The 14745-nt window shown below is 47.1% G+C and overlaps 1 protein-coding gene across 5 annotated transcripts in view; it reads right to left on the bottom strand.

Annotated features, from left to right (window-relative positions):
• The window catches only part of RAP1GAP2 (RAP1 GTPase activating protein 2), a 190580-nt gene that overhangs the window by 29678 nt on the left and 146157 nt on the right, over positions 1 to 14745 (bottom strand). For all 5 annotated transcript variants that reach the window (XR_007459191.1, XM_049636796.1, XM_049636792.1 and 2 more), the window contains 5 exons: positions 14265 to 14343; positions 13432 to 13485; positions 10898 to 10981; positions 4906 to 5006; positions 2496 to 2625 (listed from right to left, as the gene is read on the bottom strand). Coding sequence is in view for 4 of the 5 variants with exons in the window: in XM_049636796.1 (XP_049492753.1) it covers positions 2496 to 2625; positions 4906 to 5006; positions 10898 to 10981; positions 13432 to 13485; positions 14265 to 14343 (448 nt within the window). In the remaining variant the exon portion in view is untranslated. The remainder of the gene's footprint in view (positions 1 to 2495; positions 2626 to 4905; positions 5007 to 10897; positions 10982 to 13431; positions 13486 to 14264; positions 14344 to 14745) is intronic.

Genomic DNA, 14745 nt, shown 5'->3' with positions numbered 1-14745 from the left:
CAGCAATCAAAAAGAATGAAATCTTGCCATTTGCAACTACGTGGATGGAACCAGAGGGTATTATGCTCAGTGAAATTAGTCAGAGAAAGACAAAAATCATGACTTCACTCATATGAGGACTTTAAGAGACAAAACAAATGAACATAAGGGAAGGGAAACAAGAATAATATAAAAACAGGGAGAGGGGGGGCGCCTGGGTGGCGCAGTCGGTTAAGCGTCCGACTTCAGCCAGGTCACGATCTCGCGGTCCGTGAGTTCGAGCCCCGCGTCAGGCTCTGGGCTGATGGCTCGGAGCCTGGAGCCTGTTTCCGATTCTGTGTCTCCCTCTCTCTCTGCCCCTCCCCCATTCATGCTCTGTCTCTCTCTGTCCCAAAAATAAATTAAAAAAAAAAAAAAAAAAAAAAAAACTCTTTAAAAAAAACAGGGAGAGGGACAAAACAAAAGAGACCCATAAATATGGGTCAGAACAAACTGAGGGTTGCTGGAGGGGTTGTGGGAGGGGGGATGGACTAAATGGGTAAGAGGCATTAAGGAATCCACTGAAATCATTGCTTCACTATATACTAATTTGTATGTAAATTTTAAAAAATAAAAAATAAAGTTAAATCAAAAAAAAAAAAAAAAAAAGGTGAGGGACGAGTTTTGCTGGTAAAGCCTGTAACTGATCCAGAAGACACACCAACTCAGATGAAGCTACCTGAGGACAGTAACAAAGGCACCAGCCAGCATGTGCTAAATCAGCTGCCACACACAAAGTGTCCAACATTATGGAGGCAGAGAGGAGAATAAAATCAGAGGCCTCATGCTAATCTGAGAAGGCTTCCTGGAAGAGGAGGTGGGGGGGAAGACAGTGCTTGACAGAAATGTGGATGAGCAGGGATGAGTGGACAGATCATTCTATAGCAGAGGGAAGGAGAGCCATGCTCAGAGAAAGAGGGCAACCTGGCTCGGCAGAGGTCATGGGCAAACAACCCTGATTCAGAGTCCCAAACTGTGCCAGGTGCTTTCATAGGTGATCTCAATCACTGAGCACCTGTGTGTGAGGACCCATGCTGGGCTGTTCACACACGATTTCAAATGTTAGGGCCCTCCTGTACGCTAAGTTCTGGCTAGGCGCTTACCTACACATTTGTTCCTTTATTAAGCACTTACTGAATGCAGGCCCTATGTTCCACATTGAATTTCTCATTTACTATAAACTGAACCCGTGCTGGGTACTTTTACACAAATTGCCTCACGTATTCCACCCACTGCCTCCCATTTCTTGGGAAGAGAAAATTAATACTTATTTAGTCCTTGCAGAAGGCTCTGTGTACTTCCCACTGAATACAGGTGAGACTGAAAGACAGCCCCAGGCTGGGGCAGGGTGTGAGGAGGCCATGAGGGAACAGAGACTAAGGTAAAAATGTGGAGAGAAAACCTACTTTGGATTCAAAAGGAATCCTGCTCCCATTTGTTTCTGGAACATTCAGTGGTTATTTTAGAGCCAAATCACAGTCTCGTTTGCCAATTTCCCTTTTTCCTAAGAAGCCAGGCACTATGTTTACAGTATTACATCTGTGCTCCCTCCTCAGCTCCCTGCTCATAAAGGAATGGGTCAGAGTCTGGTGAAGAGCCTACCTCCCTTTCTGATTTTCCTGGAGACTAAAAAGGCATAAAGAGTGGAAAGGGGCAGATGGTGCAACGGCCAGGCCTCGGCTGCTGGTCTCAGGGCCCATCAGAAGCCACAAATGAGAGAGAAGACGGGAAGACACTGGATGCAGAAGTCTCACCCCGGTTCAGGTAAAGGCCAAAAGGCCAAATTCCTGCCCACAGGCAGGTGTGGTGAGAGACGAGGCCGTGAGACTAGAAAGGCTGGAAGGTGGGGGGGGGGGGGGGGGGGTCTCAGGCAATGAGCACCTTGCCATCCATCACTGGGGCAGGAAGAAGGACAAACAGCCCAGCGGCCTGCAGACTGGACAGCTTTCAGGAAGGTAGCCTGCCACAAGCCAGGCAGCATACTAAGCGCTACGCTCCGAACCTTCTGTGATGCCCCCAACAAGCCCCTGATTTAGGTGGTATCATCCCCGTTTTACAGCTGAGGACCACGAGGTCACCAGGTTACCCAGCTTGCCTGGAATCACACACCCCTAAGTGGCAGGGCTGGCGTCAAGCTGCTATCTGCAAACTCCATCGGGTACTGTTGGCGAGCACCCTACACGAGCAGGGCACTTGGGCTCTGCTCCCAGCTCCGCCCCTCATCAAGCAGGACATGGTCTTTTAACCACGCGGAGCTGCAGGTGCCCCACCAGTCAAAGTGGAACAACCAGGGGCCCTGTCCTCCCACAAGGCCTGCGGGAGATAACACGACGGAACAGACTTCCATGAGAACAGCTAAACAAGCCTCTGGATTAAGAAAATGGGGAGGGGACCGCAGTCCCTCAAGTATCTAAGACCAGAAGCAGGCTTTTACCTCACATGCCCCATGCTCCCGAAGCCCTCTGGAACCAGGTTACCTGCTGGGCGTCTCCCTCAGTAAACGGCAGCTTTGTGGAGACGTGAAACATGATCTCCCTGTCCCGGAATATCGTGTATACCGATTCCAGCCCCGTCTGTCCGTGGGTCACATCCAGGCCGCCTCGGAAACTGTCAGGAAAACAGGGCAAGAGCACAGGGTGAGGACAAGTGGGCTTCTTGGTACAAACTCCCCTGAGGATATGGGGGGTAGGAGAATGAATGAGAAGACATGTGAGAGTGAGGGCACAGAGAGAATGATATGGGCATCGCAGGGAGCTCTGTGCTTCTGGGCAGACGAGTCCTAAAGTTTTAACCGTAAGTCAGTCTATTATTGAAAACAAAGGCAGAACATCCATATGGTCACATAGGAAGGGAGGCTGCCCATCCACAATCCGAAGACAAACGCCATCCAGGTGCCAGTGGCCCCCAAGGCTGTGCATAAGCCTTTCTTCCCTGCAAGGCATGTCCAAGTCTTCAGCCCAGAGCCAGGGCAACCAGCCATCCTATTGGAAGCATCCAGAGTGAGCCTGAAGAGATGACAGATGCTGGATTCCTACCCAGCCAGCCCCTGATGTGGGGACCCAGAAAAGCAGCACCCAACCTAGAGGTGTCCGAGGAGCCCCTCTCTGCTTATCTCCTCAAAGGCAGGAATGAAAAGTACTAAGGAACTTATATCACCATATATTGTATGATTCCATTTATATAACAGCTTCCAGGAACTACCCCTTCTTCCTTTACAGACATGTGGCTTCTAGCCATGGATCATATTCTTCAGCAAGGAGAGGAAGATGTAGGTTCCTTTAAGAAAATGAAATAAAACAGACCCTGGATGTCAGTCCCCACAAGCTCTGTAATACAAACCAGAAAATGTGCTCAGCCTGGCATGGAGGAAAGCTCACCAGGCCAAGAGTCCGGCTCTCCAGGTTCTAAACCTTCTTCGGCCACCAAGTCAGCACATGATCTTGGGCACACCACTTAATCTGTCTAGGTCTCAGTTTCCTTTCTCTATACAATAAGGGGACAGAAGTACATGATCTCTAGGGTCCTTCCTGGCTTTAATACACTTTATTTCATCTATTCTAAAATATTTTTGTAATGCTTGTTTATTTTTGAGACAGAGTGAGACAGAGCATGAGCGGGGGAGGGGCAGAGACAGAGAGGGAGACATGGAACACGAAGCAGGCTCCGGGCTCTGAGCTGTCAGCGCAGAGCCCGACACGGGGCTTGAACCCACAAAGCACAGGATCATGACCTAAGCGGAAGTCGGATGCTTAATCGACTGAACCACCCAGGTACCCCTATTTCAACTATTCTAAAGCACACATTTTTTCATATTTTAACATCTCTGAAAATCAGGATGCATCTTGCAATGATAGCATCTCAGAGTCAATGGAAGGTGGCATAAAAAGTGCTTCACACGCTGTTATCTATGTTAATCCCTTAACAACCTGGTGAGGTCAGTACTATCTTTATCTCCCTTTTACAGATGAGGAAACTGAGGCTTCTGGAGGTCATTAGCTTATTCAAAGTCACAGAGCCAATAAGTGGTGGAGGTGGGATTTTAACTCGTGTGATTGACTCCAGATGGCAGTGATGACCATGCAGGGGGAGTAAGACAGAGGAAGAGGGGTGAAAAGAAGATGGAAGAGGAGGAGAGAAGGGGGCGGAGGAAAAAAGTGATTACTGAACACCTACTACACACCGGGCCCAGAGCTGGGTGCTTTCACACATGTTAGAGGAGATCCTGTTAATTTGGCTGCTGACGTGGGGAATTCTTGGGGCTCAGCCATGTGCCAGCCACGAAGCACAGAACAGGAGGGCCAGGCCTGAAGGCCCTTCTCAAACGTTGCCTTTGTCAAGGAAAATCAAGGGCCAGAGTTTCCAAGCAATAGCCCCAATATTCTTTCTGTCCACTTGCAGAACCAGAGACGGTTGCATGGAGTCTTGCCAGGGAGATTACCGTATTTCTACCAACTCTTAATTATTCAACCTTTTTAAACATTATCTGAAATGGGCCACTTCTCCCCAAATTACATAGGGCCCTCTTTCCTGAGGCTCATCAGGCCTCCAGAAGACCTGGCAGGTGAGTGACAGGGTAGGTGGATTCATTTCCCTCTTGGTCAGAGCCAAATGTAATTAGGAGGGCAAATCTGAGGCTGGAGCTGTTTCATCATTTATCAGAAGGCCAATGTCAGTGCCTCTCAGACAATATGCCTTTCTGGATTATCCCCCACATCACCCGTTTCCTCAGGAATGCAGATGAGCGTTGATCACTCGCTGAAAAATAATCCCACGTTTCTTGTGTATGTTTTTACCTCTCACATACCCTCTGAGACTCAGCGGTCTCCCCTCTCCCTTCCTCTAAGGTGTCATCAGTGGAGGCAGAGCCATCACTTGGCCGAAACCCACCCTTTGAAGTCCTGCAGTGTGATCGTGTCCCCCAGCAGGTCCAAGAACTCCTTGAAAGCTGGGCTCTCCTCATTGTTCCCAAATAGCTCCTCCTCCAGGGTCTGAAAGAGAAACAGAATCAGCTGTACAAGTTTAGAAAGGCCTTCTTGATACCTCTGATGCTTCTTGATGCCAAAGGACAGAATGTGGCTGTCCAGCTACCTGGTCCTTTTCTTCCTTCCTCCCCATCCCCCAACATTCGCCAACAAGTGGGTCTGCTTGACTGGAGGAAGGACAAATAAGGGCTCAATCAACAGAGCTGGATTCTCGGGGCTGATGGTTGAAGTCTCTCTATTTCAACAAATGCTGCTGGTCAGTATAAAAGGCAAACGCTGAAGCAAAGAATTCTTAGAGTTGATACCAAAAGCCAATCCGTAAGTTAAAAATTAATGGTTGGACTTCTAACAAAGGACTAGTATCTAGAATATACAAAGAACTCTCAAAACTCAGCAGTAATCAAAGTTACAGTGGGATACCACTTCACACCCACTGGATGGCTCTCATCAAAAAGAAAGACAAGAAATGTTGGCGAGGATATAGAAAAATCAGAAGCCTCATACACTGCTGGTGGGAATGTAACATGGTGCTGTCTCTCTGGAAAACAGTCGGGCAGTTCTTCAAAACGCTAAGCATAGGGTTACCATATGGCCCAGCAATTCTACTCCTAAGAATATATCCAAGAAAAATGAAAACATAAGTCCACACAAAAACTTGTACATGGATGTTAATAGCAGCATTCTTCGTAAGAGCCCAAAAGTGGGAACAACCAAAATGTCCATCGGCGGACAAACGGATATACGAAATGTGGTATGTCCATACAATAACACATAATTCTGTCAAAGGAGTGCAGTACTGGATGCAAAACATGGATGAACTCTGAAAACATGTTAAGCAAAAGAAACAAGACATAAAAGGCCTCATGTTATGATTCCATTTACATGAAGTGTCCAGAACAGGCAAATCCCTAGAGGCAGAAAGGAGCTTAGTGGTGAGAGGAGCTGGAGAGAATGGGGAAAGAGTGACTGCTAATGGGCATGGAGTTTCTCTGGGGATTAACGAAAATTTTCTGGAGTTAGATCGTGGTGATGGTTTCACAAGCATGTGAATATGCTCGAAACCACTTTATTGAGAATTAATTCTCAAAACACTATGAACAGTATTGTGAGTTATACCTCAGTAAAGCTGTTATAAAAAGTTTTCGAACAGTAAAATAATTAATAATAATAATAATAATCCAATTAGGAAATGGTCAAAAGAGGGATGCCTAGCTGGCTCAGTCGGTAGAGCATGAGACTCTTGATCTCAGGGTTGTGAGTTTGAGTCCCATGTTAGGTGTAAAGATTACTCAAAAATAAAACCTTTATGGGGCGCCTGGGTGGCTCAGTCAGTTAAGCCTCCAACTTCGGCTCAGGACACAATCTTGTGGTTCGTGGGTTCAAGCCCCACGTCAGGCTCTGTACTGACAGCTCAGAGCCTGGAACCTGCTTCGGATTCTGGTCTCCCTCTCTCTCTGCTCTTCCCTCACGTGTGCTCTGTCTCTCTCTCTCAAAAATAAACATTAAAAAATTTTTTTTAAATAAAACCTTTATAAAAGAAAAAGAAAAAGAAAATGGTGAAAAGACGTAAACAGTCATTTCGCCCAAAGAGATATACACAGATGGCAAATAAGCACATGAAAAGATGTTCAACACCATTAGCCGCCATTAGGGAAATGCAAATTAAAACCATTATGAGATATCACTACACATCTATCAGAATGGCTAAAATTAAAAAATAGTAACAACACCAAATGCTGGTAAGGAGGTAGAGGAAAGGGATGACTCATACATTGCTGGTAGGAATGCAGACTGGAACCACCACTCTAGAAAACAGTTTGGCAGCTTCTTACAAAACTGAATGTGTAATCACCATATAACCCAGCATATGCTCCTAAGCATTACCCCAGAGAAATGAAAAATTTATGTTCACACAAAAACCTGTATACAAATGTTCATAGCAGCTTTATCCATAATAGCCTCAAACTGGAAAGCACCCAGCTACCCCTCAAAGGGTGAACAGTTAAACAGACTGTGGTATATTTATACTATGGAATACTATTCGGCCATGAAAAGAAATAAACACTATTGATACACTTAAGGATTTGGATGAATCTCGCTGAGGGAAAAAAAGCCAATCCCCAAAGGTTACATATTATATGATTCCATTTATATAACATTTGTGAAATGACAAAGTTTTAGAAATTGGAGAATACATTACTGGCTGCCAGGGGTTGAGGACTGGAGGTCGGAAGGGATCATGGAGGCGAAAGGGGGGCTGGCAGGGTTATGAAGGGGTCACACAGGAATCCTGTGTTGGTGGACTTCTCCTGTACCTTGACCGTGAAGCCTACACACATGATAAAATTATACACAACAGGGGTGCCTGGGTGGCTCAGGTGGTTAAGCATCCAACTTGGGCTCAGGTCATGATCTCACCTTCCGTGAGTTTGAATCCCGTGCTGGGCTCTATGCTGACAGCTCAGAGCCTGGAGCCTGCTTCAGATTCTGTGTCTCCCTCTCTCTGCCCCTTCCCCACTCACATGGTCTCTCTCTCTCTCTCTCAAAAATAAATAAACATTAAAAAAATTATATACAACAAAATACACACACACACACACACACACACACCCCACAGATGGTCACACGTAAAACTGTGGAAATCTAGACAAGGTCTGAGGACTGTATCAATGTCAGTATCCTGGCTGTAATATTACACTACAGTTTTATGAGACATTACCTTTGGGGAAAACTGAGCAGAGATACACAAGAGCTCTCTGTATTATTTCTTAGAACTGCACGTCAATTTACATATAGCTAGAAATTAAAAGTTTAATGATTTTTAAAAAATAGAAAGCAAAGCTACAAACAGTAGTAAAGCCCTGTACTTATGACAGGCATAAGACACCACATGGCCCTGCCTGACCGACAGGCTCTGCCCACCGTGGCGGGATCGGCAAACAGCTGACGTTCTGCAAACGTCCACAGACAGCAATGAACAGCTGCAGAGGATACGAGGAAACTCCAGTACACACAACCACTTCAAGGAGAAAGTCTCTAATAGGTGATCCTTCCGCACCTCCTCAACACCTGCTTTATAACAAAAAAAAGCAGACCTCAGGTTCTATGCCCTCAATAAGCAACAGAATCTAGCTAGGTTTTAATAACTCTGTTTTAACAATTCTGTATTTCCTTTTATTTATTTATTTTTAAGTGATAATGAATTTTATTTTATTTTTTTTTAACTTTCTTTCTTTCATGTTTATTTTTTATTTTATTTTCTGTCTTTCTTTTTAGAACTACCTTCATTTCATGCAAGGGATACCGATTTTCTAATTAGAGTAGTGGCACATTTCCTTTAAACAAGAAAGACAGTTAAGGTGAAAAAAAAAAAACTTTTTAAAGAAAATGTTAAGTAGGGGCGCCTGGGTAGTTCAGTCGGTTAAGCGGCCAACTTCGGCTCAGGTCGCGATCTCGCGGTCCGTGAGTTCGAGCCCCGCGTCGGGCTCTGTGCTGACAGCTCAGAGCCTGGAGCCTGTTTCGGATTCTGTGTCTCCCTCTCTCTGACCCTCCCCCGTTCATACTCTGTCTCTCTCTGTCTGAAAAATAAATAAACGTTAAAAAAAAATTTAAAAAAAAATAAAGAAAATATTAAGTAGTTAATAGTATAGGCGTGAAAAAAGGATAATCGAGGCATACGGTAGACAATACGATCTTGAATGTCATTTATGAATGTCTGAAGCTGGGGAAATACCACTCTCTAGCAGGGGTCAGCAAACTATGGCCTCTGGGCCATGTCCAGCTTGCTGCCTGTTTTTATAAATAAAGTTTTACTGGAACACAGCCAGGACAATTCATTTAGTTTTGTCGATGGTTGCTTTTGCACTACAAAGGCAGGACTGGGTAGTTGCAACAGAGACAGTATGGCTCATGAAGTCTAAAACATTAACTATCCGGCCCTTTACAGAAAGTGTGCTGACCCCTGATCTATATAGCATGCCGCCAAGGCATCAAACTCTGACTCAGCATGCTGTTTACTCCGCATCCTGAGGCCAGAATGTGGGAGAAGAGCCGTTTCCAGGCAATAGACATCTCGTACTGGAAAACAATCCAGCTTATGTACTTGGGGGATGCACCTCTCTGTAGGATTCACAGGTAGCCTGGTATTAGCATTGTCTTTATCTTTACCCTGGCTGTGAGTTCGACCATGCACTCAGGGAGGGGGTCTTAGTCATCCCTATATCCCCCAATGCACTTAGCACAGTGCCAGACAGACGGGAGAATCAGATGGGACTTACTTATATCCTAAGAACAGCACAGAGCTATCGTGCAACAAATGTTTGTACTAACTGCCCTGCAAATATAGGTTTGCAAAACAACTTTTTAAAAAGTCTTAAAAAAAAAAAAAAAGACTTTTATCTCCCCACATGCCTCCACCTTGGCTCAGCAGCATCAGGTAAATAAACAATATACAGACTCCTTCTCAGAGGTGGATGGTTAATGTTCAGTAATTATAATTTTGCTGGAACACTGGATTGTAATCACCCGATGAGATCTGCTATGGTAAATTTCACAAGTGAAGAACTTTAATTAGGGGGGGGTATATTAGCAGAGCTGTACAAAATAAATATGCAATATGGAAAAATAATTAGAGCAGCTACCTGAATAATCTCCTTCCAATTATAAGATTCATCCGTGTTGGCCTTTCGGCTCCTAAACTCTTTACTTAATTAGAATGTTTTTAAGCAAACCCATGTCTCTCGTGGTCTAATATCCTCACACAAGGAAGTCAGCTATCATCTAGGCAAGAAAGACATCATCACACACACACACACACACACACACACACACACACACACACACCAAAAAAACCCCACAGATAATACTGAAAGATACAATCAATGTACCATAAGAGCATCAAAACTTTTGTCCATTATTTCACACAGCAAAAAAGTTATGAGTATTTCTATAAAATCACCATGCTAGGCCCTTAGATGATACCAAGATGAACCTTGGAACCTGTGGAACCTTCTTTCATACAACCTAGGTGAGGAAACACGGGTGTGTTCAAAGACCACTGCTCAGGATGTTAATAAACGTTCACGGTAGACAAGATGGGAAGTTTGTGGTCTTGTGGTCAGATAAGTATGGGAAACACTGAGTTCAACAAATTTATAAAAGCTCTTTACCTTGGGGGTTCTTAGAGCCTGTAAAATGTTCCCACACAACCGCCCCACCCCCACGAGTCATTTGTTCACAGAGTACCTCACCAGGCTAGTGTCTCACGGAACATACTTTGAGAATCGCTCTGATCAACTAACCCCAAGGCAGGATATAAGTGCTACAAGAGACCGAGGGGCATGAGCAGTGGTGTACTGATATATTTTTCAATCACCACTTTTCCAGCGAGGGAAAACGGAAGCCCTGCTTTGCCGATTTCCACCGTGTAAATACTTCCACTGCGGTTGATCTCCAGCAACCAGCCTGACATGGCTGAACTCAGAGCGGGAAGAGAGGCACGCCATGCCCCAGCAATCTAAGGAAGTTCCGGGAGAAAAAGCTAACTCCCAGCTGGGAGAAGGACAAGCAAGGAGAAAGCAGCTTGTGTTGATCCGTCCCCCCGACCCAGTCTGATTTTTCTTGTGACAACACAGCCCCCAGTTGAGGGGAGCCGCCAGGAAGAAGTCAAATTTACTGTATGGAAAACTATATTACCGTTTAAAGGATCTGCAGGCCTCCTTGTGAGAAGGATCGCCTTGGCGATTCTGTCACCTCCAGCCTAATTCCTATGTGAAAGGTGGCTGCTGTATCCGGCATGTGTAAGACCCTGCCGCAGGGCTCCTGTGCTTGGGGGAGGCGAAGCGTCCCCAGGGAGAATCGATGCCATATGGCGACCAGTACAGATGTGTGGTGCTTACCTGCCTGGCTTTTTGATAAATGACCCCAAATTTGAATGTGTTGTTGACATCGTGCTCATCATAGGACACAATCATTTGGGAGGCCTGGGAAAACGTGGGGAGAAAAAAATCAGATTGTTTATTAACTCGGAGGCAAACAGATGGGGAAGCACCCATTTTGGTGGAGAATACGCCCCCCAGTGTGAGACATCCGTGAATATGGAGGGAGACAAAGGGTGAAACCAGAAGTTACAGCTAGTTCCCAGACCCAGGCTTCCCCCAGCTCGGCCAAACTTCTGGATCACCATTCCATTCCCATCCAGATCTGCAGGCCAAGGTCTGGGCACACAGGGAACCCAGCAGGACTCAAGGAACAGGACTTACTCCAGTGCCTTAGCTGTGGTGTAAAAAGTGAAGCCAGGACCCCAAAAGTGGTCAGTGAGGAAGACGCTGGCTCTAATTACACCTCTGATCAGCAGTATGATTTTGAGCAAGGCACTGTTTATGCCTAGACTTCAATCCCTCTTACCCATCAAATGAAAGGCCTCTAAGGAGGAACATACAGCCCTATTACAATATGTAAAGAGGGGGGAAAAATTTTTAAAAAAGAACCCCGAGCATTGGTTCTATTTAATTTTCTGTTTTGCTTCAGAGTTGGTATCCAGGGCTCAGAAACACGAAACTCTAGATCTTGAACCCGCTGCTTTTACCTGTATAGCCCTGAGCATGCCACTTTACTTCTCTGGGCCTCAGTTTCCTCATCCATTAAATGGAGATGTGTGGTTGTTAAGATTCAATCAGACCAAGCACATAAAGTGCTGAGCACAGAGCAGCTATCATCATCGCCATCAACGTAATCCTCCAGAAAGATTAGAGCTGAAACAGCTTGTTAGGAAAGGGGAGATCTGGGTGTTACTGGGATAGTTACTGGGATAGTCCCTGCAGTAAAAAGGAGGGAACTGACCCTGTGTTATACAACAGGAAGAACAAGGCGTGACTGTCGGCTAGCATACGTGAGCCACTGAGGCTCTCAGCTGCCTGAGGAAATGGACACTTCACGGCTCCCTGTGGAACAGCACTGCTGCCCAAGCCCAGAGGGGGACCCCACTCCCGCATGGAATGAGTCAAAGGTGAAGAGCAGCTGTCCTGCCAGGGAAGAGGCATCCAGCCATGGAGACCTTCCAAGGAACATTCTCAACGCTGTGGATTTTAAAACCTTGCACACATCTCGGCCAGATGAACACCGCAGCTGGACCAAGCAGCGCTTCAAATATAGAAAACACGAAAATACAGCGGCTCTTCCGTGATCACCAGAGCTGGAGGCTTTCCAAGTTACAGAGAGACCCGTGCACTGAGCGTCGCTGGGTTCTCTCAGTGGATAGGATTCGATGACAAAAATTGCCAAACTTGTGGTTAAGCTAGGCCTTTAGGATGGGGCTTTAATGTGTGGTTAAACCTCACTAATTCAGCTTAAAATACAAGAGGGAGGGCACTCGGAGCGACAGAGTTCAGTGGAGGGCACTGGTAAGTGCCTGCAGATGCTCAGGCTAACAAGAGGTGTCTGAGAGAAGGGCTCTGGCACATTCTCTGGGCAGGAGAGGACCCTGTCATTAACTCAGCCACTGCACAGGGATAAATGGTGTCAAGCCCAACCGTGAACATTCAAGGCGTTTGTTCCAGGGCGTTCTGGAGGTCTCAGCCAGGACAGGGCCTCTCTTCCCCGCCAAACATCTCACCTCACGGTCCCTAGCTATCAGAAGTGGGACTCGGGGAATGGACTGAACCAGCCTCAGCAAGCCTCAGCTGCCCCGGTGTCAGCGCTCACTGCACAGCTCTGTTTCCACTCCCGGGCCCTGCAGGCTCGTGAGGAGGCGCTCAGTACACTGGCTCTCTTCCTGTGGCCAATTTAAAGCAATTCACTGTGCGTGAGTGATTTAAGTCCTGTCATGCCATAATTGTTCTTGAGTGGATTTGTTGGTTTGTTAAGTTATTATTGCTCCTCTGCCCACTCCCACCCCCACATCATAATTGGGGTCAAGATCGGGCCAATCCTAAGGAAACTGATAACAGAGAACCAGCCAGTCTATTAACTAGGGCCGGGCAGGGGCTTGTAAGGCCTCAGAGCTGCAGTAACACTGGCAATGGGGAGCCATGATCTGGCCTTTTATTTCTCAGTGGGGTTCTGCCATCTGCCACCCTCAACCTCCATGATGGCAGACCAGACCTGTGCTAGCCCTCTAGCTATAGGTAGAATCACTCCCCACCTCAGTACTGGTCCCAAGGAAATAGGACCAGAGTAATGTGGAGAGGTCTACCACTCCACAATAGATGGGGACCAATTCAGGTGGGTCTTTACCGGGGCATGCCTGAGGACTGGTTCCCAGTGGACCAGTTTGCAAAGGAGTGAGCAGGGAGAGAGGGAGACATGGAGGTTTACTGGAAAACCCCCAACAAAACCCCACCAACATGCAGAGAACATCCCACAGAGCCACAGGTGTGAAAGTCTGTTCCAGGCTCTAGAGCCCTGGGTAGGGGGAGGAGGTGAAAATCCTCACCTTGGGGTACAGGACAGCGTTGAATTTCAGCCCCACTGCGTCATCACAGAAAGCCTAAGCAGGAAGAGAGAGACACACAGTTCAGGGGCCGCTTCCACTGAAAACGTGTGGACTCCTCCGCCCACCAAGAGGAAGGGCACAAGAGGGCAGGACCTGCAGGGTCAGAAGGCCTGGAGTTGAGTCCTGGTTCTGCTCCCTAACGTGTGGCCAGGAAACTTGACTAGCCTTCCTGAGGTTTCCCGGTGAAGTGAGGCCACAGAAGGCATTCGGCACAATTCTGCCTGGCATTCCCACTCTCGTCGGGTGGGTCCAACCCAACCCAACCCAACTGACCATTCTTCTCACTCCACTTCGCTGACTCAGTTCTCAAGCTCCCAGTATTCCAGAATAGTGACATGGGCCCCGCCACCAGCTGATTAACAGCTCCTTCCTTGAGGGGGTCCTCTATCTGGACCAATAGCCTGGCTATCCTCCAGCCCATCTCTCCTCTTCTGGGAAGGCTACCTGGCCACCCCACCCCTTCCTCCTCTCAAGTCCTACAGCACTCTCCATAGCCAGTCCTGTCTTCCCATTTCTCTGGTCCCCTGAACTGGCTGTGAACTTGGGGGCAGAGACCATGAGCAGCATCAGCTGTGAGGATGAGATGGGGAGGTTGCAGGGAAGATGAGGGCATCTGCCAACAGCCTTCCCCATGCCATCCATGCAGTCAAGGGCCAAAGAGTGTAATGGCCCTCCCCTCTCTAAGGGCAGAGCCCTCTCAGGACAAGCCTGCACCCCCACCCCAGCCCTGGGCTAAAAGAGGAAGCCACCTTCTCACAGGGGTTGGTTTTTACCTTTGCAATCTGAGGGACGCTGGGCAACTTGCTCAGGCCAGCCAAGGGGATCCGCTCATGCACAGTCTTCACTTTGGACCTGCACATGTGAATGAGGGTGAGAAAAATGTGTCCACAAGAAAGGGAGTCCATTAGGAAAGGGGCTTGAGACGGTGCCTGAGATCACACCAGGCCACAAGGTACACTCGCTCGGTGTCTCCCTACAGTCAGACCTGCTGCATTTCACCCAACCCACGAGTTGGGTGCTACACTCAAATGGTGGGAAAATGGAATCATTATCCTGGAGGAGGAGGACACTTAAAGAACCTGCCTGAGATACGGGAAATGCAAACAGTCGCCCTCAAATTCACCATGATTTTTGGGGTTGTTGTGGGGCTTGTGTTCTCCCAAAGAACTGGGCACAGCTTCTGGATACACGTGTGCTCTCACATGTGATAAAGCCTCTTATGAAAAGAAAATCTAAGATTTGAAAATCTGGATT

This window comes from Panthera uncia, chromosome E1 (assembly GCF_023721935.1).
Source record: "Panthera uncia isolate 11264 chromosome E1, Puncia_PCG_1.0, whole genome shotgun sequence".
NCBI lineage: Eukaryota > Metazoa > Chordata > Mammalia > Carnivora > Felidae > Panthera > Panthera uncia.
This window is presented reverse-complemented; position numbering and strand designations above follow the sequence as displayed.